This window comes from Aquarana catesbeiana, linkage group LG02, assembly GCF_042186555.1.
Source record: "Aquarana catesbeiana isolate 2022-GZ linkage group LG02, ASM4218655v1, whole genome shotgun sequence".
In the NCBI taxonomy this organism is placed as follows: Eukaryota; Metazoa; Chordata; class Amphibia; order Anura; family Ranidae; genus Aquarana; species Aquarana catesbeiana.
This window is the reverse complement of record NC_133325.1, coordinates 315,161,893-315,186,768: the sequence shown is the minus strand read 5'-3', so window position 1 is coordinate 315,186,768 and position 24,876 is coordinate 315,161,893. Positions and strand designations below refer to the sequence as shown.

Sequence of the window (24,876 nt, the reverse complement as noted above, 5' to 3'; positions counted from 1 at the left end):
TCAGTCCCCACCCCTTCATATTACAGCCCTCCCTTTCACATCACAGTCACCCCAATTTACATCACATCCCCCGTACACATCACAACTCCCCCTTAACATCACAGTCACCCCAATTTACATCACATCCCCCGTACACATCACAACTCCCCCTTAACATCACAGTCACCCCAATTTACATCACATCCCCCGTACACATCACAACTCCCCCTTAACATCACAGTCACCCCAATTTACATCACATCCCCCGTACACATCACAACTCCCCCTTAACATCACAGTCACCCCAATTTACATCACAGCCCCCATACACATCACAACTCCCCCTTAACATCACAGTCCCCATACACATCACCCCCTTCACATCACAGTCCCCCCAATTCACTGCCCTCCCCCATCAGTTTTTTTAGCCCCCCATTAATATCACAGTCCCCTTTAACATCAGTGTTCTCAGTCCACCCTTCACATCAGGGTCTTTAGCTGCCTTCATATTACAGCCCCCCTTTACAATCCTATCTTACACAGCATGGCAGAGGATGGGAGGTGGAGCAGACTCTAAACGGAGGGCAGGAGCTGCACAACTGCATGTCAACAAGTGTGTTATTACTAGTTTCTAGGTTGCTGGGTGGTCCCAGTAACCAGATGATAGCACAGCTGGTGGTGGTGGTGGGGGGGTGTTGGAGACCCAGGAGAGGAATCTGGCTGTGCTGGAGACAACTGGGTGGCTGGGCAGGCGGTAGAAGCAAAAAGAAAAAAAAAAAAAAAAAGACGCCCTGGCTGCTGCAGCGTCCCGCTTCAGGAGGTGCCCAGAGAGTGTGCCATAGCTGCCATACCCTGGAAACACCTCTTAGAGATGCATGCTCTAGCCAGTGTTTGCATCAAATATTCAATAGGTCTTATGGGAAAATTGGATATTTGAAAGTTAAAATGAGCTACAGTAAAGCATTCTCTCCATCATGATCTCCACAGAAAGACAAAACTGCTTTTACTTCCCTGTGTATCTTAGCCAAAGAAAAATCAAGCAAGTGGGATTTTCCACAAGAGCGCTAACTGCGGTAACTGGGATTTTACATGAAATTCAAAGCCTTAAATGAGCTTCAAAGGTCCTCTACTTTGACAAATAATGATGCCTGTCCTTTGTTTTCGGAACACATTCTAAGTTAAAGAATGTTGGCGATTGTTTTGTATTAGAAAGTAATCCTTCTAAAATGTGGTTATGAGTAATCATAGGGATTTGGCTGTCTTTGTGTGGCGTGTTGCTTTACGAGCTAGTCAACCTCAAAATATGAATGTACTGATTTCTGCAAGGAAAGCATGTCAAGTGTAGCAGCCTGTCCTATTATTCAGGACTTTAGTAATGCACCAGGAAAATGATAAATAGCATCGCCGCTTTTCCTTCCTCACAGTTTTTATACCTAAATCCAAGTACCTAAATCCAAGTATCGTCCCACCCAAGTTGTGTTTTTCTTACGTCAAACCCTCAATGATATACTTTGGAGTTACAGAATTATGGCTTGTGAAAAGCTATGATCTTCTGGTGCCCATGTTTGCATTTCAATGGCAGCCTGTACACAGTAACTTCATCCTCATTTCTATGTATTAGTATTTTTTTTTTTCAAATCCTTATCTTTTTCACTTGATTTCCATTCATTATTATACTCAACCTACCAACGTTTCCAGTGTTGTCCATCAAGGATCCATTGCTGCATACCACATCCCATGCTGCCGCCATTTTCCTCTCCTACATCATTGGGAGTCGGCTCTTCCCGCCCCACATCATCAGGAGGCTGACTGCACGAACCAGAAAGTGATGCCCCCCTGATGATGTGCCACTATGTACACGCTGTAGATTGCCCAGAAGCCTTCTGAGATGCATGACGTGGTATTTTTGGAGGCTGTGGGGAGCTGGCAGTTGGCCTAGGCATGAAAGACGGAAGTGGGGGCCAAGTTCCACATAATCAGATATTTATTCATGTAGAAATACCATTATGTAACAGAAGGGAGTGGGAAGAAAATTGTGGAAATTACTGGAGTAGGGTGAAGGTCAGCTTTAAGCAATTTATCAATTGGTGTTGCCTAAACATTTCTCTGAAGCACAAAAGTGCCGTGCTCACACTTAAGGCCCATACACATGGGCCAAATATCGGGTGGTATCAGCTGGTTCAATGAAAACCCGCCGACATTTGGCCCATGTGTACAGCAGCTGGTCCGACAGAAGCCTGCTAAACATTGGGTTTCTCTCAAAAGGCCATGACCGAAAAAGGTCTAACGATCGGAATCTGATAAGCGCTCTCAGCCAATGACTGGTGTGTTCGGATGGTGGGGTGGCATCCCCCTGCCAGAACACAATAGCTCAGCGGGGAGTTCGCTGTACTAACATCAGCTTCTCAGTACAGGATATTCTCCCGAGCTCTTTGGTTTTATTTTCTCCGTTGAACTGAAAGAAAACTGTTGATACATACTAGGCTTATTTCCAGACAAGAATAATTGCTGTCACTGATTCATCAAGCTGCACAAAGCACTTACTGCATGCAAAAGTAGCCTCTCAAGCAAAATAATTGTATGTGATAATAATAGTCAAATAGAGTAAAGTATCATACATTAATAGCGCACTGGATTTTTTCCCTTCCGCTGCCTTGCCCACTACGGTAACAGTGCATTGGGGTCAGGTTCAAAACGAATGTATGGCACTGCAACACACTGCAAACTGGTGCACATTACTGTGCATCCCATACGGTCCAGCCTTTCACATTACATAGCTCAATAATTCATCATATCCATAATATTTTGTTTTATTGGGTTAAACTCATTGGCTGTGGTAAACAAAGAAGCACCCCCAATTTTCTCACTCCTTAGCCTCAAGCTGGAGAGGTATGGGGTACCAACAGGAGAATGATGTGTAAGGGCCCAGGAAGCATCTATGAAGGGGAGTCCCTGGAGATCCCTGTGACATCATTGAGCTCAAATGCCATATTGGTAATTGCACAAGCACACTTGGCAAACTGTCATTAATGTGAGTATTTGAGCCATGAAGGGTGAAAGGGCTGAGTGATGGAGAGAAGAAAAGATTAAATCAAGTCTTTACTTTTGTTGATGAGACTGCTGTTCTCTCTATGGAGAACATACAGCTTCCTACACTTCTTTTTAAAGTAAACATGTGACTAGGCTACAAACTTGCTGAACGAGCTTTAAAATAAGCCATCAGTGACCTCTGTATTTGCAGACAGTTGTTGAAAAATTAATCCTCAAATTTTACACCAGAAGCACTTAAAGAAAAACTCTTGTTAAAGTGGTTGTAAACCCATGAGGAAAAAAAAAAACCCAAAACAACAAAAAATAAAAAAAAAAAACCTGCAAGACAAAGGCATAATGAGCTAGTATGCATAGCATACTAGCTCATTATGAAATACTTATCTTAGACTGAAGTCCCCGCAGCAGTCCCGACACACTGCTCTGGTCGGCGACATGTCTCCCGGAGTTATTTCCACGTATCGCGGGCTCCGACGCTGTGACTGGCTGGAGCCGCGATGACGCCACCCTCGCGCGTGCGTGGAAGCTGCCGGTAACGGCACATCAGCTGAAGAAACGGCACGTTCAGTCCGTTTCCTCAGTGTGCATGTGCCAATGACGTCAGCACATGCTGATACAGTGGATATCTCCTAAACCGTGCAAGTTTAGGAGATATCCACAGTACCTACAGGTAAGCCTTATTATAGGCTTACCTGTAGTCAAAAGTGGTCTGTAAGGGTTTACAACCACTTTAAAGAGAAGTATGATTTTTTTTTTTTTTTTCCCCAACCATACTTACCTAGGTGGCTGTAGCATCAGTCTGATGCTGCATCTGTCCCCTGCGCCAGCTCTAACAGTGAGAGCCAAGTGATCTAACACCGCCAATCACTCGGTTCTCAGGGCTCCCTGAGCAGAGAGCTGCTGACTATCAGTCACTGGCTCTCTGCTTTTAACCCCATGTCTAAATAAAGCCTTCATATTCTGACATGTGCCAGCTTTCTAGACTTTCACTGGTTGAACCTTGCCTACAGGGGCTGTTGGGCAAGCACTGGTGCATCTCGTTACCTGCACTGGGGACTGGGTTAAGCAAAGAGGATCTCTTTTGCTTGTATGTTATAGAAGACCGCTAGATCACTTTCATTACATCCCCTTTACAAAACAAAGCTCCCACTACTGGCTGCTGGGGCCTGAGGGCCACACGAGTACCAAGGGGCTGGCTGAGGCCTTGGGTTCACAGCCTGGGCACCAGAGCTCTATAGCGACCTGCATTCATGAATTACCAGCAGAGCTGTATCGCCCAGTAGTATTTTCAGTGCAGCACTTATGAATGTTCTTATATTACCCCCTCTAGATTTACTAAAACCTGTGAACAGCTAAAGCTGGAAAAAAAAAAAAAAAAAGGTATTTATTAGAACACATTCTTCCCAGAAAAAAGAGCTGCCAAAGGAGCACTGGCCCTGGGCCACCAGCTGGCACCACTAATTTGAATTGCAATGAACTCCTCACTAATAAGACCACAAGATTTTTCATGTCTTTTGTATAAAAAAAAAAAAAAAAAAAAAAAAACATGGACGTGTAACTCTCTGAGGCAGATACATCAATATACTAGTACAGCCTCATTGTCAGCTCTTCAGTTTTTGGTGACAGGAAGCTGCCACAATGTGATTTATTGTATATCCTGGAGCATAGAACATGATACTGTAAATTGTTTTTCCTCTTTCTTATCCTTCTGGTGAGCCTTACTGAAAAAAAAAAGGAAGTACAAAACAAACTACTCCAATAATATAATGTATTCTGTGTTCTAGCCATAGCAATCAGTCATATTTTTTTTTGAGTCACATTATTTGCAACGGAAAAGCAATAGGTGGGGGAGAGAGGTTATAGAAAGGAAATTAAATCTTAAGCTGGCCATACATTAGTAGAATTTCAAAATTTTTAAAAGAACGTTCCAACTAATCTTCTAATTGTTAATGGGATCAAATGGACGTTCATTTTTGACCATGGTGATGAGAAAATTTGATGGGAGCAGGATGGAACAAACAAATTTCTTAAGCCGGCCATACATGGATCGAAATTCAGCCGGTTCAGCAGGGACCAGTCGAGATTCAATCCATGTATGGGCAGGGTGGTTGCATCCAAGTCGCTCTATCATGGTACAATTGTATAGTAGGAATTTAAATATCCCTCCGGTAAGCACATATTACATAGTTCACATATATATATTTTATTATTATTATTAATAATCAAACTTTATTTCGTCCAATAAAAACATTTTCAATAAAAACAGGTTTTCAATATGCATTTTCCGCTTCCTCAGGACCTCCTATCTCCTAAATAAATACAAAGGAATCAATCAACTGTGAAAATATATACTTAGTTCAAAGTATATTTAAAAAAAAAAAAAAAAAAGAGGATTCATTTCCCCCCCTCTTTTTTTTTTTCCTTTCTTTTTTGGGGGGTCTCTTTCCTCCTCACCCCAGGGATAGTTACTATACAATACTACGCATGGTAGGTTTTGTCATTTTCATAATTTAATCTCTCTTTTTTGTGAATGTACTTTGAACCAAATATATATTCTTTGTATTCAGAGTTGACTGATTCCCTTGTGTTAATATAGGAGACAGGAGGTCCAGAGAAAGTGGTATTCCCACAAAACGCGTCGACCCCAACTTTTTCCTATTTCAACTAAACTACTTTGTTCTCCATTCATGTGGTAGATGTCAATTGAGGGCATCTATGTACAAATGCATATAGGAAACACGTTTTTATTGGACGAAATAGTTTTGTATATTTTTTATATGAACTATGTGATATGTGCTTAATGGGGGAATATTTAAATTCCTACTATACAATCATACCACTTATGAATTTATGGATGAGACCCTCCACCATCACATGTGACCAGAACTAACCTTACACACACACACTCTAAACCTTACTACAAGTCAGTCTATTGATTGACTTTACAATTAGCCTGTTGGAAGTTTTACATATGATTAATGCCAGTAGCTATAGCAGCTAGCAATAATCATAGTGTTCTGCAAGCTGGGAGGGCTCATCGTGTCCTTCCAGCTAAAATAGTGCAGGAACTTCTTTTTCAAATCAGTGCGACACCGCGAAGTGGGCATCGCACCAATTTGAACAGTACCATTGCTGGCAGTAGGGTGCGCTTCATCATGTGATTTGGAACTGCGTGTCACTGGGGGTTTAATGGAGTTAGACTTCAATAAAATGTAAAAAGAAAAAAAAAAATGTAAACACTAACGCACATCAAAATCACCCCGCACTTCTAATACACAAGTGGACTGGTGTGAAGAAGCCCTTAACCCCTTCTTGCCCACCCTGATGCCCCTTTAAACAGTTCAGAATGCTGGGGTTGCAGGAGGGATCACTGTCACAGTGGTCACATGATTGGACGCTAGTCCCGCCAGCTATCATACTTTACCCCAGACTGAGAGCTGTCTTTGTGCTGACAGCATGCAGTGAGTGCACACTCAGCACAAACAATGGCCGCCCAGTGACGCATATATGCGCCATGTGGATGTTAAAGCCCACCCTTTTGCCACTGCATTCATGTGTTGGGTGGTTGTTGGGGGGGGGTACAGTGTACGTAAATCCTAACAACATACTTCACTTATTTGTTCATTTTGGTCTTTCAAAATATACCATTGAAAGTGTTCTTTATGTCAATTTGACTAAAGTAAAAGTAAAAAAAAAACGACCTGTTGATCACATTAGAAAATCAGAGCGGTCTTGTGTCCTCTGCACACTTCTTGTGTTATCTCAAGGAAAGTAAGTGGGAAAGTAAGGAGTGGGAGTGACTGAGTAGTTTAGCAAAAGAAAACTGGGCAGGGCTGACACTGTCCTCTGTGTCAGGGTCTTCCCTGCCCAGTGTCCTCTGTGTCAGGGTCTGCCCTGCCCAGTGTCCTCTGTGTCAGGGTCTGCCCTGCCCAGTGTCCTCTGTGTCAGGGTCTGCCCTGCCCAGTGTCCTCTGTGTCAGGGTCTTCCCTGCCAAGTGTCCTCTGTGTCAGGGTCTTCCCTGCCAAGTGTCCTCTGTGTCAGGGTCTTCCCTGCCAAGTGTCCTCTGTGTCAGGGTCTGCCCTGCCAAGTGTCCTCTGTGTCAGGTTAATGGTTAACAGCGGTTCTGTTTGGTATTAAAGGTTAAAGATCACTTCATAATTAAAATAGTTTTAAACCCAATAAAGGGGCCGCGGCCTAAGCTTTTCCACAATCCTTGTTGTGCGTTTATTTTATATTTTAGGTATGTTCTTATGGTATGATGGGTGTTAATGGGGTGTACAATCCCATTAGTAGCCGAGTGCATTTTTGGCAGATCTACAGGTATTTATATTTTGCACTGGCCTACGCGTTAAGGCCCCATTCACACCTGAGCATAGCAGGAACTGACGAGTTTTCCAAGCGTTAACGCGTGTCATGACCAGGGCAGCCCATTCACTTGAATGGGCTGCCCTGTGCGCAACAATTGCCCCAAAGTAGCTCAAGAACTATTTTGGTCATTGAGCATCTGGAGTTTTTTCAGTGAGCATTTTGGCACATTTTGTCGCGTGGCAAAATTCATGTCTGCTACTCGCACTTGGGGTGCCATTAACTATTAATGGCACCCCAAGCACAACATACGATTGCAGCACCTTTCCGAAACAAGCTTTAAAAACACATATTTTTGTGTATATTGTCACATATTTAGGAAGCGTGCAGGCGTGAGACAGATCGATTTTCAGGTGTTTTCAGCAATCTTCATTTGCATGCTTTTGTGTGTACAGAAGTGTATTTCAAGTGTTTTACATGTGTATTCAAGCTTGGGGCACTTTTGGTTCAGCCAAAATGATATACTAGGGGAAGAAGACCAGTTCCTACACGCCGAAAAAAAAAACCCCTTAAACACTTGACCTTCAGAAGATTTAATTCCCTTCATGACCAGGCTGTTTTTTGCATTTTGCCACTGCATTAAACTGACAATTGCACAGTCATGCGACACTGTACACAAACAAACTTGTATCATTTTTTCCCCACAAATACAGCTTTCTTTTGCTGGTATTTGATCACCTCTGCGTTTATTTTGCACTATAAAAATGAAAAAAGACAGAATTTAGACAAAAAAAAAATAATTTTTTCATTAATTTAGGTCAATATGTATTATGCTACACATTTTTGCTAAAGAAAAAAGTGTATATTAATTGGTTTACGCAAACAATGGTTTATAGCATCTACGAACAATGATTTATATCACACGCACTGGAATTTTTTTTTTATACTAGTAATGGCGGCGATCAGTGACTTACAGTGGGACTGGGATAGTATGGCGGGCAATCTGACAGTAACTGACACTTTGTGGGAGCCAGTGACACTAATACAGTGATCAGTGCTAAAAATATGCACTGTCGTTATACTAATGACACTGGCTAGGAAGGGGTTAACATCTAGGGAAATCAAAAGGTTAAACGTGCGCATACCCAGTGTGTGTGTGCTTTGTTGCTGCTTTTACTAAGGGATGCAACAGTTTTTATTCCCTGCTTTGCAGGGAAACAAAACTACAACATCCCCACTGACAGGACAGAGCTCTGTATTGTTTACATAGACAGAGCTCTGTCCTGTCTTCCTCCTCGCCAATCAGCGGGTGAAGGCGGTCATCAATTGACAGTATGTGATCTATAGGTACATGATTTGGAGCAGGAGAGCCACCCTGCCCCGTACAACTATGTTAAGCTGTCAGCAAGTGGTTAAAATACGCTCATTTACTGACATTCCTATTGAAGTCTATGGGGGCTAAAATGCCAAAATCTGCCTCAAAAGTAACTCATGTAGCTTTTTTAGAGCGTCAGGCATCAAGCTTCAGGTGCCTGAGCGCTCATATGTAAGCGCCCACTATTGAACGACATGGAATTTTGTTTGCTGAGAGTTCTGAGCTACAAAACGCTTAGGTGTGAATGGGGCCTTAAAGTGGTTGTAAACCCTTACATATACCCAGTGAAGCGACTGGCCTCAGGTGATACACAGAGATGAAACAAATTCTCCTACGTAACTTGTACCTGTTTATCTACAGCAATCTTTCCCCCACATCCATTCAAAGTACAGAAATTACACATTATCTCCCGGCTCTGAAAAGCATGGGGCAGAGACCTGATGTTACATTAGTTAATAGAGCTCTGAGAGCTGATTGGAAGATAGGGACACCCCCCCTCCTTTCACACAGCACACAGGAACAGAGCTGAGGCTGTCAATCAGCAGGAGGTCCCTTCCCTGTTACCTTTTTTCTCTTGGTGTCAGGAAAACTCATCAGAAGAAGTGACTCATGCTTATAGAAGAACGAGGCAGTGGACAGAAATGACACTTAGTGCTCTGGAGTGAAACAAGTACACACTATAGAGGGATATGCTTTGTTCATATTGCATGTCTGAGGTTTACAAGCACTTTAAGAAACACTGTCATTATACAAACCCCCATTTTGTAGTACTGTAAATGCCAGTCAGCAGAGAGCAGGTACCCATTTTTCCAGCTGTATATAGATAGGAAAGATGTGTGAAAACATCATGTTTGGCCAAAGCAGTGTTGGGAGCAGCCTTTCCCTTCATTTCTTCTGGTTGTGTAAGTGCTTAGTTATGTACTCACACAATGAATGAAGAAGGAAAAGCCCAGGGCTAGGGAGGACAGAGAGGCCAGTGTCTGCACAGAAGCTGCATGCTGGGTGTGACTTTTATCACACTTGTTTATGGCATTCTCTGTTTAGCGGCAATGTAGTAGAGCACAGGCAACAAAACAGCTGCGATAACTGCAAAAACACATGCCACTTCTGAAGGCAGAGCTAAGCTTCAAAAATTGCAAAAACTGTAAAAAAAAAAAAAAAAAAAAGTCGATTTTTTTTTTTTTTTGGCAGGAGACATGCAAAGTCACTTCTGCCAAAAACTTCTTCCTTATAGAATTTTCTTTTTTTTTTTGTGTACACGATGTGGAGCATGCCCGCAAGTACAAATAACCTAAGAGCAGTGGCAGAAGAGATGGCAGGGGATGGCGTATTGACTGACAGCCTAGATCAGTCAGTGCTGGAGGAGGGTACACTAATAAGGTAAAGCCCCGTACACACGGGCCGAATGCTGGCCGATATCGCTAGTACAATAAAAACCGGCCGACATTCGGCCTGTGTGTAAGGGTTGGATGGCCTCTGTTGGGCGAGCATGCTGGAAAACCAGCAGCTGCCCAGCTCGTGATCAGCGCTCTCCGCCAATGGCGGAAAGCGCTGATCAGAGTGTTCTGGCGGGGGGACCGTCCCCCGTCTCAGCTCGGCGGAGGGAGATCAATGTACTAACATCGGAACCTTAGTACAGCAGCTCCAACCAGAGCTGACAGGGTTTTGTTTTCTTTCAACCCTCTAGGTTGAGCAAGAAAACAAAAAACAAAATAGTGTGTACGAGGCTTTAGTGTACCAAAAAGTAAAAAAAGAGATGGTTGAGCCCCCCACAACCATCACAGCTCTGATGCTTTGCATTGCAGCACAAAAATCCCCCCCCCCTCTGTCACTGTAACTGGGGCTGAGACACAACTACTGCACAACTGTGTGCAACGAACATAGTTGTGGTGTGGACTTTAAGGGGTTAAAACAGGCCTTACTGCTTGTCAAATGCCCTATGAAAAGTGATTCACTGCAGATCACCCGTCAAATTGCAAGTGTAGATAAGCCCTACCTTAGATTATAACCTCCTTGAGGGCATATGCAATATGTGAAGCGCTGCATAAATTGATGGTATAGTACCTTAATAAAGTAAATAATAGTGCCTAATTAGTACCATGGAAAATTGATATTTTTTCCGGAAAATAGCAGTGCACTTCCTGGTAAGTGAGTGTGCCTAGGCTCTCCTTTGTCTACAGTCTCATTGCTGTATATCTGCAGTGTAAGATCTAAGGCACTACTGTTTAGCAAGGATGAGCTCAGGCATGTTCGCAACTCCACGTACCCGCACCAGCCAGGAAGTTGACACTCCGCAGCGCTAATCTCAGGCAGTGAGACATTTCCCAATCTTTGCAGCCGCGGATCGGGAAGTGTCTCACTGCCTGTGATTAGCACTGTGGAGTGTCAGCTTCCTGGCCGGCACGGGCATGTGGAGTTGCGAACACGCCTGAGCTCATCCTTACTGTTTAGGACTGCCAATCTCAGGAGATTTGGAGCGAGTTTTGGTGATGTCATTACTTTGTTGCCCTCTGTTCTCCATCCTGGAGGCTCTGACATGAGGAAGCAATGGCCTGTCTCTATCAAAATGGCTGCTTCCAAAAGAAACATGGTGCAGAACAAGACATGGCAAGTCAGGGATAAGGAAAAAAACAACCAAGGAAGCCTAGATGCAATACTCATTTCTTGAGGTCTGCAAATGCCAGGACAGTACAAATATCCCCAAAATGACCCCTTTTTTCTGGAAAGCAAGAGGCTTGGCAAGTTTTCTGAAGTTGTAATTTTTTGTCACAATTCTTTGGAAAATGAAATAAAATAAAAAAACATTTTCTATTTTTTTTTTTTGCTACATACTATTACAAGTGCAGTACAGCATCATCATATAACTGGTGCCACGGTGATCAGGGACACTAACTGGTGACAGTATATAAAGAAAAAAAAAAAAAAAAAATCTCTTTCAATTTTTTTTTTTTTTTTTTATTACATTTTTTTTTAAGATTTTTTTTTTTAGCTACTGTGAACAGAGCAATACAGTGTAACCACAGTAGCACTGTACTACTCTGGGTAGGTGATCAGGATTTTTTTTTGTGCTTGTAACAGTGAATTTCAATGTTATAAGCCACCATTTTTTTTTACTGCATGAAAACGATTCATTCAGTGTTTACTTTTGTGATTGGCCACAGCTAATCACATGGTACCAAAGGGTTGTGATTGGCCCTGTCTGTACCATATGATCAATCACAGAGTTCAACACAATAGTACATAATGAATGGCATGAATTGAAGCCATTCATTGTGTACAACTGTCATGTGATCTGCTGTGATTGGCCACCTCATCCCTTTAAAACCGAACATATATTAATTACAAAGGTTCTTTGGCTGCCTTATCTGCATTAAGTTGGCCTCAGAACCTGTGTAATTAATAAGTGTTCGGGTTTAAAAGGATGAGGTGGCAACCCTACAGTATCTCACAAAAGTGAGTACACCCCCTCACATTTTTGTAAATATTTATTTTTCATGTGACAACACTGAAGAAATGACACTTTGCTACAATGTAAAGTAGTGAGTGTAGGTTAACAGTGTAAACTTGCTGTCCCCTCAAAATAACTCAACACACAGCCATTAATGTCTAAACTGCTGGCAACAACAGTGAGTACACACCTAAGTGAAAATGTCCAAATTGGGCTCAAATTGTCAATATTTTGTGTGGCCGCCATTATTTTCCAGCACTACCTTAACCTTCTTGGACATGGAGTTCAATAGAGCTTCACAGGTTGCCACTGGAATCCTCTTCCACTCCTTCATGATGACATCACGGAGCTGGTGGATGTTAGAGACTTTACGCTCCTCCACCTTCCATTTGAGGATGTCCCACAGATGCTCAATTGAGGGTTTAGGTCTGGAGACATGCTTGGCCAGTCCATCACCTTTACCCTTAGCAAGGCAATGGACGTCTTGGAGGTGTGTTTGGAGGCGTTATGTTGGAATACTGCCCTGCAGCCCAGTCTCCGAAGGGAAGGGATCATGCTCTTCTTCAGTATGTCACAGTACATGTTGACATTCATGGTTCCCTCAATGAACTGCAGCTCTCCAGTGCCGGCAGCACTCATACAGCCCCAGACCATGACACTCCCACCACCATGCTTGACTGTAGGCAAGACACACTTGTCTTTGTACCCCTCATCTGGTTGCCGCCACACACACTTGACACCATCTGAACCATTCATCTTGGTCTCATCAGACCACAGGACATGGTTCCAGTAATCCATGTCCTTAGTCTGCTTGTCTTCAGCAAACTGTATGTTTCTTGTGCATCATCTTTAGAAGAGGCTTCTTCTGGGACGACAGCCATGCAGACCAATTTATTGCAGTGTGTGGCGTATGGTCTGAGCAATGACAGGCTGACCCACCCACCCCTTCAACCTCTGCAACAATGCTGGCAGCACTCATACGTCTATTTCCCAAAGACAACCTCTGGATATGACACTGAGCATGTGCACTCACCTTCTTTGGTCGACCATGGCGAGGCCTGTTCTGAGTGGAACCTGTCCTGTTAAACCGCTGTATGGACTTGGCCATTGTGCTGCAGCTCAGTTTCAGTGTCTTGGCAATGTTCTTATAGTCTAGGCCATCTTTATATAGAGCAACAATTCTTTTTTTCAGATCCTCAGACAGTTCTTTGCCATGAGGTGTCATGTTGAACTTCCAGTGACTAGTATGAGAGAGTGAGAGCGATAACACCAAATTTAACACACCTGCTCCTCATTCACATCTGAGACCTTGTAACACTAACGAGTCACATGACACTGGGGAGGGAAAATGGCTAATCTGGTCCAATTTGGACATTTTCACTTAGGGGTGTACTCACTTTTGTTGCCAGCGGTTTAGACATTAATGGCTGTGTGTTGAGTTATTTTGAGGGGACAGCAAATTTACACTGTTATACAAGCTGTACACTCACTACTTTATATTGTAGCAAAGTGTCATTTCTTCAGTGTTGGAAAGATATCAAATATTTACAAAAACGTGAGGGGTGTACTCACTTTTGTGAGATACTGTATGTCTACCAAGAATGGCAAATGTCTCACACGGCCATTTGTCTATAGGCCGGCCAGGAAGGTGTTAAAGTAAGACATTTTCAGGGTAGCAAAACATTTAGTAGCAGATCTATTAAATCTGTCCTTTAAAAGGGTGTTGATGGTGCAGGATATGCAGCTGCTACATTGGGAGTGCATCAGGCCTGCATTCAGTGCTTGAGTAGATGGGTGCTCTTTAGAGCCTTCCTGCTCTTTCATTTATTATGCACCCCCGCCTTTAATAATTATTAAAAAAAGAAAAAAATGTAATGAATTTCATTTAATTAAATTAGTATGAATTAGTATGTCCATTCATATGTTTTCTGGTGCAAAGGATTTAAATTTTTCCTCCTGGTAAAATTCCAATTCTTTTGTGTGGTATATGGTGTATGGATCTGGAATGGCTGATCACATTCCCTATTTGTTGCAATTGTGGGAAGGTCCACATAGAAGGAAATTATTTGGGTGGATTCAAACTTATAGACCTAAATAAAACGGTAATTGGTTGTGTCTGCAAGTAAGTGGTTTTCTAGGCCTGAGCTTCAGTTCATGGTAAAAATGTGAATTGATGGCTATGCGGATCTGTATACTCAGTTTTGGTGACTTGAATTTTTCTCTTTTTGTGAACTGGAGAGAGTGTCAAGAGTCGAGAGTGTAAATTTTTCTCTTGGACCCCTTTCACACTGAGGTGTTTTTCAGGCGCTTTCACACAAAAACAAAAACAAAAAAAAAAAAAAAAAAGAGCCTGAAAAGCTCACGAAAACGAATTTCCATTAAGATCAATTAATGGTTTCACACTGGGGCGGTGCGCTGGCAGGGCGGTGAAAAAACTCCTGCAAGCAGCATCTTTGGAGCATGTTTGAAGCACTAAAAAAAAAAAAAAAATGCTTCAAAAGTGCCCCTCTCCATTGAAATGAATGGGAAGCGCCTGAAAAGCACCTCAAAGTGGTTCTTTTGAGCCACGTGACCCTCAAAAAAGCGCACCGCTAACAATGCTTGAGAAGCGCCTCAAAAGTGCTCGCCGTTTCATGAGCAGTTTTCAAGCGCCTCAGTGTGAAAGGGGTCTTATTGTGAACTGGAGGGTTCCATCATAGCTCTCTTTAGCAGTATTCTGTCATAGCTCCCAACTGGACCTTTTGTCCCTTATGCAGCCTCAGTTGCCCTCTTTTTGGTCTGATGTGTACATCTCTATATAAAATGTACTATTTTACTTCCAAAAGTGTTATGTTGCACTAACTTTTTATCCAGCCTCTAGATTACTGCATTTGTTATTTTTAAAAAGCCAATACAAAGGAAAAGTAGAGGCAAGAAAAAGAGCACTTGTGGTGTTCAGCCAATCATTTTCTGCAAAATAGATCTTTGAGGTCTGTACAACCGGGGATATGTCTGTTGCTGCTTACTGTACTCGCTAAAGGGTGTGCCTAATTATAGAAATGTAGGAGATATAGTCTTTTTTAATGCTAGATTGAAAAAAACGATTGTTTAACCTCTTAGCACCGACGCCTCACGGCCCTTTAAGAGGTTTATGACGCCAGGAGGCAGGGCGGGCTTAAGATCACACGACCGATGTGATTGGCGGTCACGTGTTCCAAAAACTCCCGATCGCAAGGAACAATCAGGAGCTTTCGGTTAGGTGATTGTAACTGTGCCAGGAGTGCGCTCTCAGCACAGGTGTAGTGGCAGCAATTCACGCAAATATGCGACCTCTTTGCACTAAGGACCAGGCGCTGAGAGGCCAAATATTTGCGTACGGCTGGTGCCAAGGGGTTAAGCTGTGGTGGGGAGGTGGGACCAGGTTGGTAACCTGACTTTTGGGTAATGTCACCCACTTTGTGGGTGCACAGTGGTTTCTAAACTGTTATTTGTTGGTATAAGATATTGCTGCTTGAGTTTAAAGCCAGCCATAGACGGTTTGAATCTTGGCCAGTTCAGCAGGAACCAGCCAAGATTTGAACCATGTATGGGTAAGCTGAATGTACAAAGTTGGTCAATCAACTTGGATACAACCAACCTGTTGGATTTTACATGCAATTATTGCTAGTGGCTATTACAGCTGCTATCAATAATCACTGTGTTCTTCTGCTGGGGACAGCTTCCCCCACCAAAAGAACACAATGACTCCAGGGGAGGGGAGGGATTCCCCCATCAATACTATTTTTGTTGATGGAGGAATTGAGCGATATTCTTTCCTGCGGCCAGTGTACGTGAAGCCTTAACACAATCCTTGCTATGGGTTTACTTTATTATTTAGGGGTGTTCTTATGGTATGATGGGTGTTAATGGGGTGTACAGTCCCATTAAAACATTATAGGCTGTACAGTGGCTTAGAGGGTCACACTTCTACTTTGCTGAAATTGTGCAATTTGCACATTATCTGCATGGAGTTAGCATGTTCTCCCTGTGCTTGTCTGGATTTTCTTCCAAACTCCAGGAGGTGTATTGGCTCCTGTCTAATATGATGTCAGTAAAGTGGGGTACACACTATAGGAAAACCGGGCCAACGATCGTCCGATCTTCCTCACAAATCGGAACTGATGAACGAAAATTGGTACGAAAATTCTTGTACAACAAAGGATTTTTTTTTGTTTATTGTTTCTGTTAACTACTTCAGCCCCGGAAGGTTTTACCCCCTTCCTGACCAGAGCACTATTTACAATTCGGCACTGCGTCGCTTTAACTGCTAATTGCGCGGTCATGCAATGCTGTACCCAAACGAAATTTGCGTCCTTTTCTTCCCACAAATAGGGATGGTATTTGATCACCTCTGCCGTTTTTATTTTTTGCGCTATACATGGAAAAAGACCGAAAATTTTGAAAAAAAAAAGATATTTTCTACTTTTTGTTCTAAAAAAAATCCAATAAACTCAATTTTAGTCATACATTTAGGCCAAAATGTATTCGGCCACATGTCTTTGGTAGAAAAAATGTCAATAAGTGTATATTTATTGGTTTGCGCAAAAGTTATAGCGCCTACAAACTAGGGTACATTTTCTGGAATTTACACAGCCTTTAATTTATGACTGCCTATGTCGTTTCTTGAGGTGCTAAAATGGCAGGGCAGTACAAAACCCCCACAAATGACCCCATTTTGGAAAGTATACACCCCAAGGAATTTGCTGAGAGGCATGTTGAGCCCATTGAATATTCATTTTTTTTGTCCCAAGTGATTGAATAATGACAAAAAAAAAAAAAAAAAATTACAAAAAGTTGTCACTAAATGATATATTGCTCACACAGGCCATGGGCATATGTGGAATTGCACCCCAAAATACATTCAGCTGCTTCTCCTGAGTACGGGGATACCACATGTGTGGGACTTTTTGAGAGCCTAGCCGCGTACGGGGCCCCGAAAACCAATCACTGCCTTCAGGATTTCTAAGGGCGTACATTTTTGATTTTACTCTTCACTACCTATCACAGTTTCGGAGGCCATGGAATGCCCAGGTGGCACAACCCCCCCCCAAATGACCCCATTTTGGAAAGTAGACACCCCAAGCTATTTGCTGAGAGGCATGGTGAGTATTTTGCAGCTCTCATTTGTTTTTGAAAATAAAGAAAGACGAGAAAAAAAATTTTTTTTTTCTTTTTTCAATTTTCAAAACTTTGTGACAAAAAGTGAGGTCTGCAAAATATTCACTATACCTCTCATCAAATAGCTTGGGGTGTCTACTTTCCAAAATGGGGTCATTTGGGGGGGTTTTTTGCCACCTGGGCATTCCATGGCCTCCGAAACTGTGATAGGCAGTGAAGAGTGAAATCAAAAATTTACGCCCTTAGAAAGCCTGAAGGCGGTGCTTGGTTTTCGGGGTCCCGTGCGCGGCTAGGCTCCCAAAAAGTCTCACACATGTGGTATCCCCGTACTCAGGAGAAGCAACAGAATGTATTTTGGGGTGTAATTTCACATATTCCCATGGCGTGTTTGAGCAATATATCATTTAGTGACAACTTTGCGCAAAAAAAAATAAAAAAAATAAAAAATTGTCTCTTTCCCGCAACTTGTGTCACAATATAAAATATTCCATGGACTCGACATGCCTCTCAGCAAATAGCTTGGGGTGTCTACTTTCCAAAATGGGGTCATTTGGGGGGGTTTTGAACTGTCCTGGCATTTTATGCACAACATCTAGAAGCTTATGTCACACATCACTCACTCTTCTAACCACTTGAAGACAAAGCCCTCTCTGACACTTTTTGATTACATAAAAAAATAATTTTTTTTTGCAAGAAAATTACTTTGAACCCCCAAACATTATATATTTTTTTAAAGCAAATGCCCTACAGATTAAAATGGTGGGTGTTTCATTTTTTTTTTTCACACAGTATTTGCGCAGCGATTTTTCAAACGCATTTTTTGGGGAAAAAACACACTTTTTTAAATTTGAATGCACTAAAACACACTATATTGCCCAAATGTTTGATGAAATAAAAAAGATGATCTTAGGCCGAGTACATGGATACCAAACATGACATGCTTTAAAATTGCGCACAAACGTGCAGTGGCGACAAACTAAATACATTCTTAAAAGCCTTTAAAAGCCTTTACAGGTTACCACTTTAGATTTACAGAGGAGGTCTACTGCTAAAATTACTGTCCTCGATCTGACGTTCGCGGTGATACCTCACATGCATGGTGCAATTGCTGTTTACATTTGACGCCAGACCGACGCTTGTGGTCGCCTTAGCGCGAGAGCAGGGGGGACAGGGGTGCTTTTTTTTTTTTTTTTTTTTTTTTCTTTATTATTATTATTTTTTTATCTTATTTTTAAACTGTTCCTTTCATTTTTTTTTTTTTTAAATCATTTTTATTGTTATCTCAGGGAATGTAAATATCCCCTATCATAGCAATAGGTAGTGACAGGTACTCTTTTTTGCAAAAATTGGGGTCTATTAGACCCTAGATTTCTCCTCTGCCCTCAAAGCATCTGACCACACCAAGATCGGTGTGATAAAATGCTTTCCCAATTTCCCAATGGCGCTGTTTACATCCGGCGAAATCTAAGTCATAAAATGCTCGTAGCTTCCGGTTTCTTAGGCCATAGAGATGTTTGGAGCCACTCTGGTCTCTGATCAGCTCTATGGTCAGCTGGCTGAATCACCGGCTGCATTCTCAGGTTCCCTGTTGAGACAGGAGAGCCAGAGAAAAACACGGAAGACGTTGGGGGGGGGGGGCATTCCCTCCCACTGCTTGTAAAAGCAGTCTAGAGGCTAATTAGCTGCTAGGATTGCTTTTACATGTAAGCCGATCGCTGGCTGAAAAGAATGATACCAAGATGATACCTAAACCTGCAGGCATCATTCTGGTATAACCATTCAAAGTCGTGAATGGCGTACCTGAAGACAAAAAAATGGTTAACAATAAAGCACAGTAAACGGTAAGGTATAAAAAATTGCATACCTGAAAAACAAACATGATAAAACATAATAACAATAAAACATTGCAGAATAGAATACAGTAAAAAAGAGCAGAACAAGAGAGAGAGAATAGAGAGAGAGAGAACAATAAAACGACAACTATTTTTTTTTTATTTTATATTTTTTTTGTAACTAACTTTTATAACTGTAACCGGTTCCAGGTTCGGGTCTCTCAAAATGCGATGGCATCTTGGGAGACCCTGTGAAAGTGTGCCTAGTCTGTGCAATGCTGTACCCTACGCTAATACTCAACTAATGAATGGTAGCGTTCAAAACATTCACCAATGCAAAGACCAGGATTGTCAGGACAGGAGGGACAATAATAGCGGGTGTCACGCCTATATCCGCGCTTGCTGCAGACACAACATCTTTTTTGGGGGGGTTCGCTGGGTAGGGGTACTCGGGAGGACATAAAGAAAATGCCTCTCATGCAGCCGACTGCATTTGGTTGGGGATGTGAATGGGGGAAGTACGGGCGCTGCAGAAGCGGTGAGTTCCCAATTAGGATTGGCGAATGCAGCAGGAAGGGCACTATGGGCACGACGGGCCTGTGTTTGTCTTCTTGGTGGCAGCGGGACACTATTTGTGCTTGCCACCTCACCAGCTTGAACTGCACTTATGGGACTCGCCACGTCACCAAGTGTTACTGCAGTGCTGGTTTGACTACGACCGGGGTGTACTAGGCCGCTGGTGCTTGCCAGTTCACCAAAACGCTACAAAAAAAACTGTTAGCGATAGCAGGGATCAGGCCTGACTCTGCGAACGCTGCAGTTATGCGTTTAGTGTTTTGTAAGTGACAGTGATCGATCGATACTGCACTTGGGTGGGCTGGGCCGGGCGGAGGGGCAAAATGCAGGTGCTAGCAGGTATCTGGGCTGATCCCGCTAACACTGCGTTTGTGGGAACCCTAAACTGCTGGGGACGCTAGTATAGATCTGATCAGATCAGATATTGATCCGATCAGATACTATACCACTAAGGGAGGTGTACGGTGCGTGCGTGGGTGTTAGCGGTACTGGCGCTAACCTGACGCTGCCTGGGGCTGGTGCTTGCCAGTTCACCAAAACGCTACCAAAAAAACTGTTAGCGATCGCAGGGATCAGGCCTGACTCTGCGAACGCTGCAGTTATGCGTTTAGTGTTTTGTAAGTGACAGTGATCGATCGATACTGCACTTGGGTGGGCTGGGCCGGGCGGAGGGGCAAAACGCAGGTACTAGCAGGTATCTGGGCTGATCCCGCTAACACTGTGTTTTTGGGAACCCTAAACTGCTGGGGACGCTAGTATAGATCTGATCGGATCAGATATTGATCCGTTCAGATACTATACCACTAAGGGAGGTGTACGCTGCGTGCGTGGGTGTTAGCGGTACTGGCGCTAACCTGACGCTGCCTGGGGCTGGTGCTTGCCAGTTCACCAAAACGCTACCAAGAAAACTGTTAGCGATCGCAGGGATCAGGCCTGACTCTGTGAACGCTGCAGTTATGCGTTTAGTGTTTTGTAAGTGACAGTGATCAATCGATACTGCACTTGGGTGGGCTGGGCAGAGGGGAAAAATGCAGGTACTAGCGGGTATCTGGGCTGATCCCGCTAACACTGCGTTTTTGGGAACCCTAAACTGCTGGGGACCCTAGTATAGATCTGATCGGATCAGATATTGATCCGTTCTGATGCTATACCACTAAGGGAGGCGTATGCTGCGTGCGTGGGTGTTAGCGGTACTGGCGCTAATCTGACGCTGCCTGGGGCGACGCATATCACCGCCGGGCGATCAGGGGGCTAAACCTTTATTCGGTAATAAACGCCGGGTGCCTTGACTCTATAAAAAATAAACGAACTAACCAACGTCACCCGTAACGGTTATACGGTGATCAGTGGTGAAAGGGTTAACTAGGGGCCAATCAAGGGGTTAAAACAATTATTAGATAGTATATGGGGGTCCCTGTCGCTATAAAACGCTGACGGCGAACCTAAATATTTACCTCCCTAACTAGCGTCACCAGCGACACTAATACAGCGATCAGAAAAATGATCGCTTAGTGACACTGGTGACAGGGGGTGATCAAGGGGTTAAAACTTTATTAGGGGGGGTTAGGGGGGTATCCTAGACCTAAAGGGGGGTAATACTCACTGCCCTAACACTGTAACTGTCACAAACTGACACCATGCAGTAATCAGAAAAAAAAAAAAAAAATACTGCTGGTGTCAGTTTGTGACGGGGGGGGGGGGGGTGATTGGGGGGGGGATCGGGGGGCGATCGGGGGGGGGATCGGGGGTGTAAAGTATGCCTGGCATGTTCTACTGTGTGTGTGTGTGTGTGTGTGTGTGTGTGTGTGTGTTGTGCACTTACATGTCTTCTCTCCTCGGCGCTGGAACGGAAACTGCCGAGCCGAGGAGAGATGACATCACATCCTCTGCCTGTGTGAAACTACACACAGGCAGGGGAGGATTCCGATTGGTTGGGAGCGATCGCGAGGGGGGGGGGGGGCCACGATCGGATGGTCTCCCCCTCGCCTCCCGACGCTCCCAGTCAAATGCCGACTGCCGCTGGCACCGGGGGGGGGGTCCGATCGGACCCCCCGCCCGCGGGAGGCAGATCACGTACGGGTACGTGATTCTGCCTGCCCGTGCCATTCTGCCGCCGTATATGTGCGTTAGGCGGTCGGCAAGTGGTTAATGCGCAGTCTCTCTTTCCTAAATTGTTCTTGTACGAAAATGGTACACATTAAATCTTTCGTTCTGTTCCCATACGAGAAAAATTTTGGAGTTTGTCCCTTAGAAAATTTGGAACCGGCTGTTGAAAGTTGTGTACACACTATATGAAAATTGGAAGAAAATGCTTTGGACGAAAATGTTCGCCGGATTTTCTTATAGTGTGTACGAGTCTTTAGTGTATGTAGGCATGTGAGACAGGGACCTCAGATTGGAAGATCTTGATGGCAGGGAGTGATGTACATGTGCAGTATGTAAAGTGCTCCTGCTATATAAATCCCTGTAATAAATAATTATTATTATACAGGATTTATAAAGCACCAACAGTTTACACAGTGCTTTACAATGTGGTGGGGGGGGGGGGGGGGACAATTACAATATAGTTGACTACCAGGGGCAGCCCATCCATTAGGGGCAGCCCATCCATTAAGGGCGCCCCCCCCCCATGCGTCTGGCCTCTTTCAGGACACCGGCGCATGGATTCCAATACTGAGGGGCTGTTTTTTTTTTTTTAAGCACCGATTAGAGCCAGAGACTCTAATAGTCTTCAATATCAGGTGGGCTTGGTTTGCAGAGAGTGCGCTCCGAGCCCACCCAGGTGTGTTACAACAGCGAATCAATATTCACCATTGTATCACTGATCCTCCACCCAGCCAATCAGGATGCTGGTTTTGACGTCAGTCACCCGATTGGCTGAAAGGACAGGCGATCCTATTGGATGCCTAGAAGGAGGGAGGGAGGAGCCGCATGGCGGAAGCCGCCATGATGCAGAGAGGAGGACACAGGAGCCCGCAACCCGCTGCCCATAGGAGCCTGCCTGCAACCGATGGGGTGGGGGGTTGCCGCTGCCGCCAATCAACCGGGGAGGGGGTGCTGTGCAATTGTTTGCCGCCCCCGCAAAAATAAAACCACCAGCCACCACTGTTGACTACAGAAGGAATAGGAGGGCCCTGCTCATGGAGCTTACAATCTAATAATAAATGTCCTGTGAGTGGTCATTCATTCTTCTGGACATGTATGAGCCAAGAGAAAAGCTGTACACCACTAACTGTACAATCAGTCATAGATCCAGACACAGCTTACCATCCGGAACATGCTCTGTCTGTATATATGTATATATTAGATCGTAAGCTCTTCTGTGCAGGGCCCTCTTAATGCTCTTGTATTTTAATGTATTATATCTGTATTGTCTCCTTTTTGCATTGTAAAGAGCTGTGTAAACTGTTGGCGCTATATAAATCCCATATAATAATAATAACAATATGTAGAAAAGTTGCTACAAGTCATAAACTCTTCTTTGTGATTTCAGTGTCTCCTAATAGTAAAACCAATATCCTGTGTGTCATTACCATGCAGCCCATAGAGTGCCCCATTGTAGATGATGCTGATCAGCCCTACTGATTGAATATGATATAGAAAGATTCAATCCCTCCCACATCTAAATGATTAGACAAAAGTAGAAGTAGAAAGTTCCATGCTGTGGTCACTGATTGGACAATGGTGCTCAGAAATGAGAAGAGGACTCCTATCACAGTGATCAATACTAGCCATGTAGTGGGAGTATATCAGGAGAGCACAGTACAGTATGGAAGGAGTGATCTGATCGCCACACTACCCCCCACTATGTCCATTTATTCTGGGTGTGTCACATCCCCACCCATACTCTATGTACACTAATGCTGGCTGTGCCATCGCACACAATCACATACACACAGCAGTGTGCCAGGCTGCCAGCCACCTCCCTCCTGACTTCTCACCCACACATACACAGCGGAACGGGCAAAGTCTGACTCACCAGATGCCGGGACAGATCAGGAGAAGCGTCCATAACTTCTACACTCAACGGCAGCGCTCCTCCACCGCCCCGCCCCTAACACCAACCCCGCTCAGCTCCCGCCCCTGGAAGTCATCACCACGCCCCCGACAGCTGCATGGCCCCTCCCCTGTGAGTGTCATGAGCCGGGCAGGTAGGAAGAACAGCTGCCTTTGTCTGTTGTGTGGAGCGCAGCCTTCTACATTCCACTCACTACATGCACCACCGCTTTATTTATTCCTCTGTCTAGATCTTAAAACAGCCACAAAGCATCACTGTTTTTACAAACCAGTGTGTTCGTTTCTTCTTTACGGTGGAGCTGATGATTTAAAGTGGGCTATTACCATCACCTTTTTACCTGTAGTTTCACCAATACCAGACTTAGGGGTTGATTTACTAAAGGCCAATAGACTGTGCACCTTGGAAAGTGCAATTGCACTCTGCAATTGCAGTTGCTCCAGAGCTTAGTAAATAGGTAAAGCTTCACTTTGTAAAGAATACCCAATCACACGCAAGGAAAAAAAAAAAAAAAAAACAGCATTTTTGCTTGCACATGATTGGTTGATGAAAGTCAGCAGAGCTTCTGCTCATTTACTAAACTCTGGAGCAACTGCTCTTGCCGTTTGCAACTGCACTTTCCAAAGTGCACAGTCTTTGCCTTTAGTAAATCAACCCTTTAGAGTCCACTTTGAGCTTATTATCTGACAATGTAGGCTCCAGTCACTTTAGTACTTTTCCAATGCTTTAATGGGAGATAACTGGAAGAAGTAGCAGGAAAGAGGTAGAAGAAGAGTTGCAGGGAAGTTCAAATACCTTTTCTTGGTGTAGCACTAAGGAATTGAAATCTCAGGGATGAATGTATCTTTAGTTCAGGATTAAATCTTTGCCCGCCCGGATAGGCCTCTCTCACTGACCTAGCAGCCGGAGCGCAGCACGAACAGAAAGTCTCTGCCACAGACTTGGGTAGAACAAAACTGTACGATCCTCTGCCACAGGACGTAGTAGTTTTAGATGAACAGCAACACAGTACCAGAACCTTTAAGCCGACCCAGCAGTACTATGTGGTAGGTTAACTTAAGATGCTTCCTCCAATTGAGTCACCAGGCCCCTCTCCAGACCAGCGCTCCACATGATCCTTCCAAGACGGGTCCACCCCTGGATTCTTCCCAATTGTCCGGCT

General features: G+C 43.8%; 1 protein-coding gene across 2 annotated transcripts in view; it reads right to left on the bottom strand.

Annotated features, from left to right (window-relative positions):
• Nucleotides 1-23,830, bottom strand: part of LOC141127879 (septin-10-like) — a 93,030-nt gene extending 69,200 nt beyond the window's left edge. For both annotated transcript variants that reach the window (XM_073614741.1, XM_073614742.1), the window contains exon 1: nt 23,679-23,830. In XM_073614741.1, the coding sequence (XP_073470842.1) occupies nt 23,679-23,711 (33 nt within the window). In that variant the 5' untranslated portion in view covers nt 23,712-23,830. The remainder of the gene's footprint in view (nt 1-23,678) is intronic.
• Between the last annotated feature and the right edge of the window lie 1,046 nt (nt 23,831-24,876).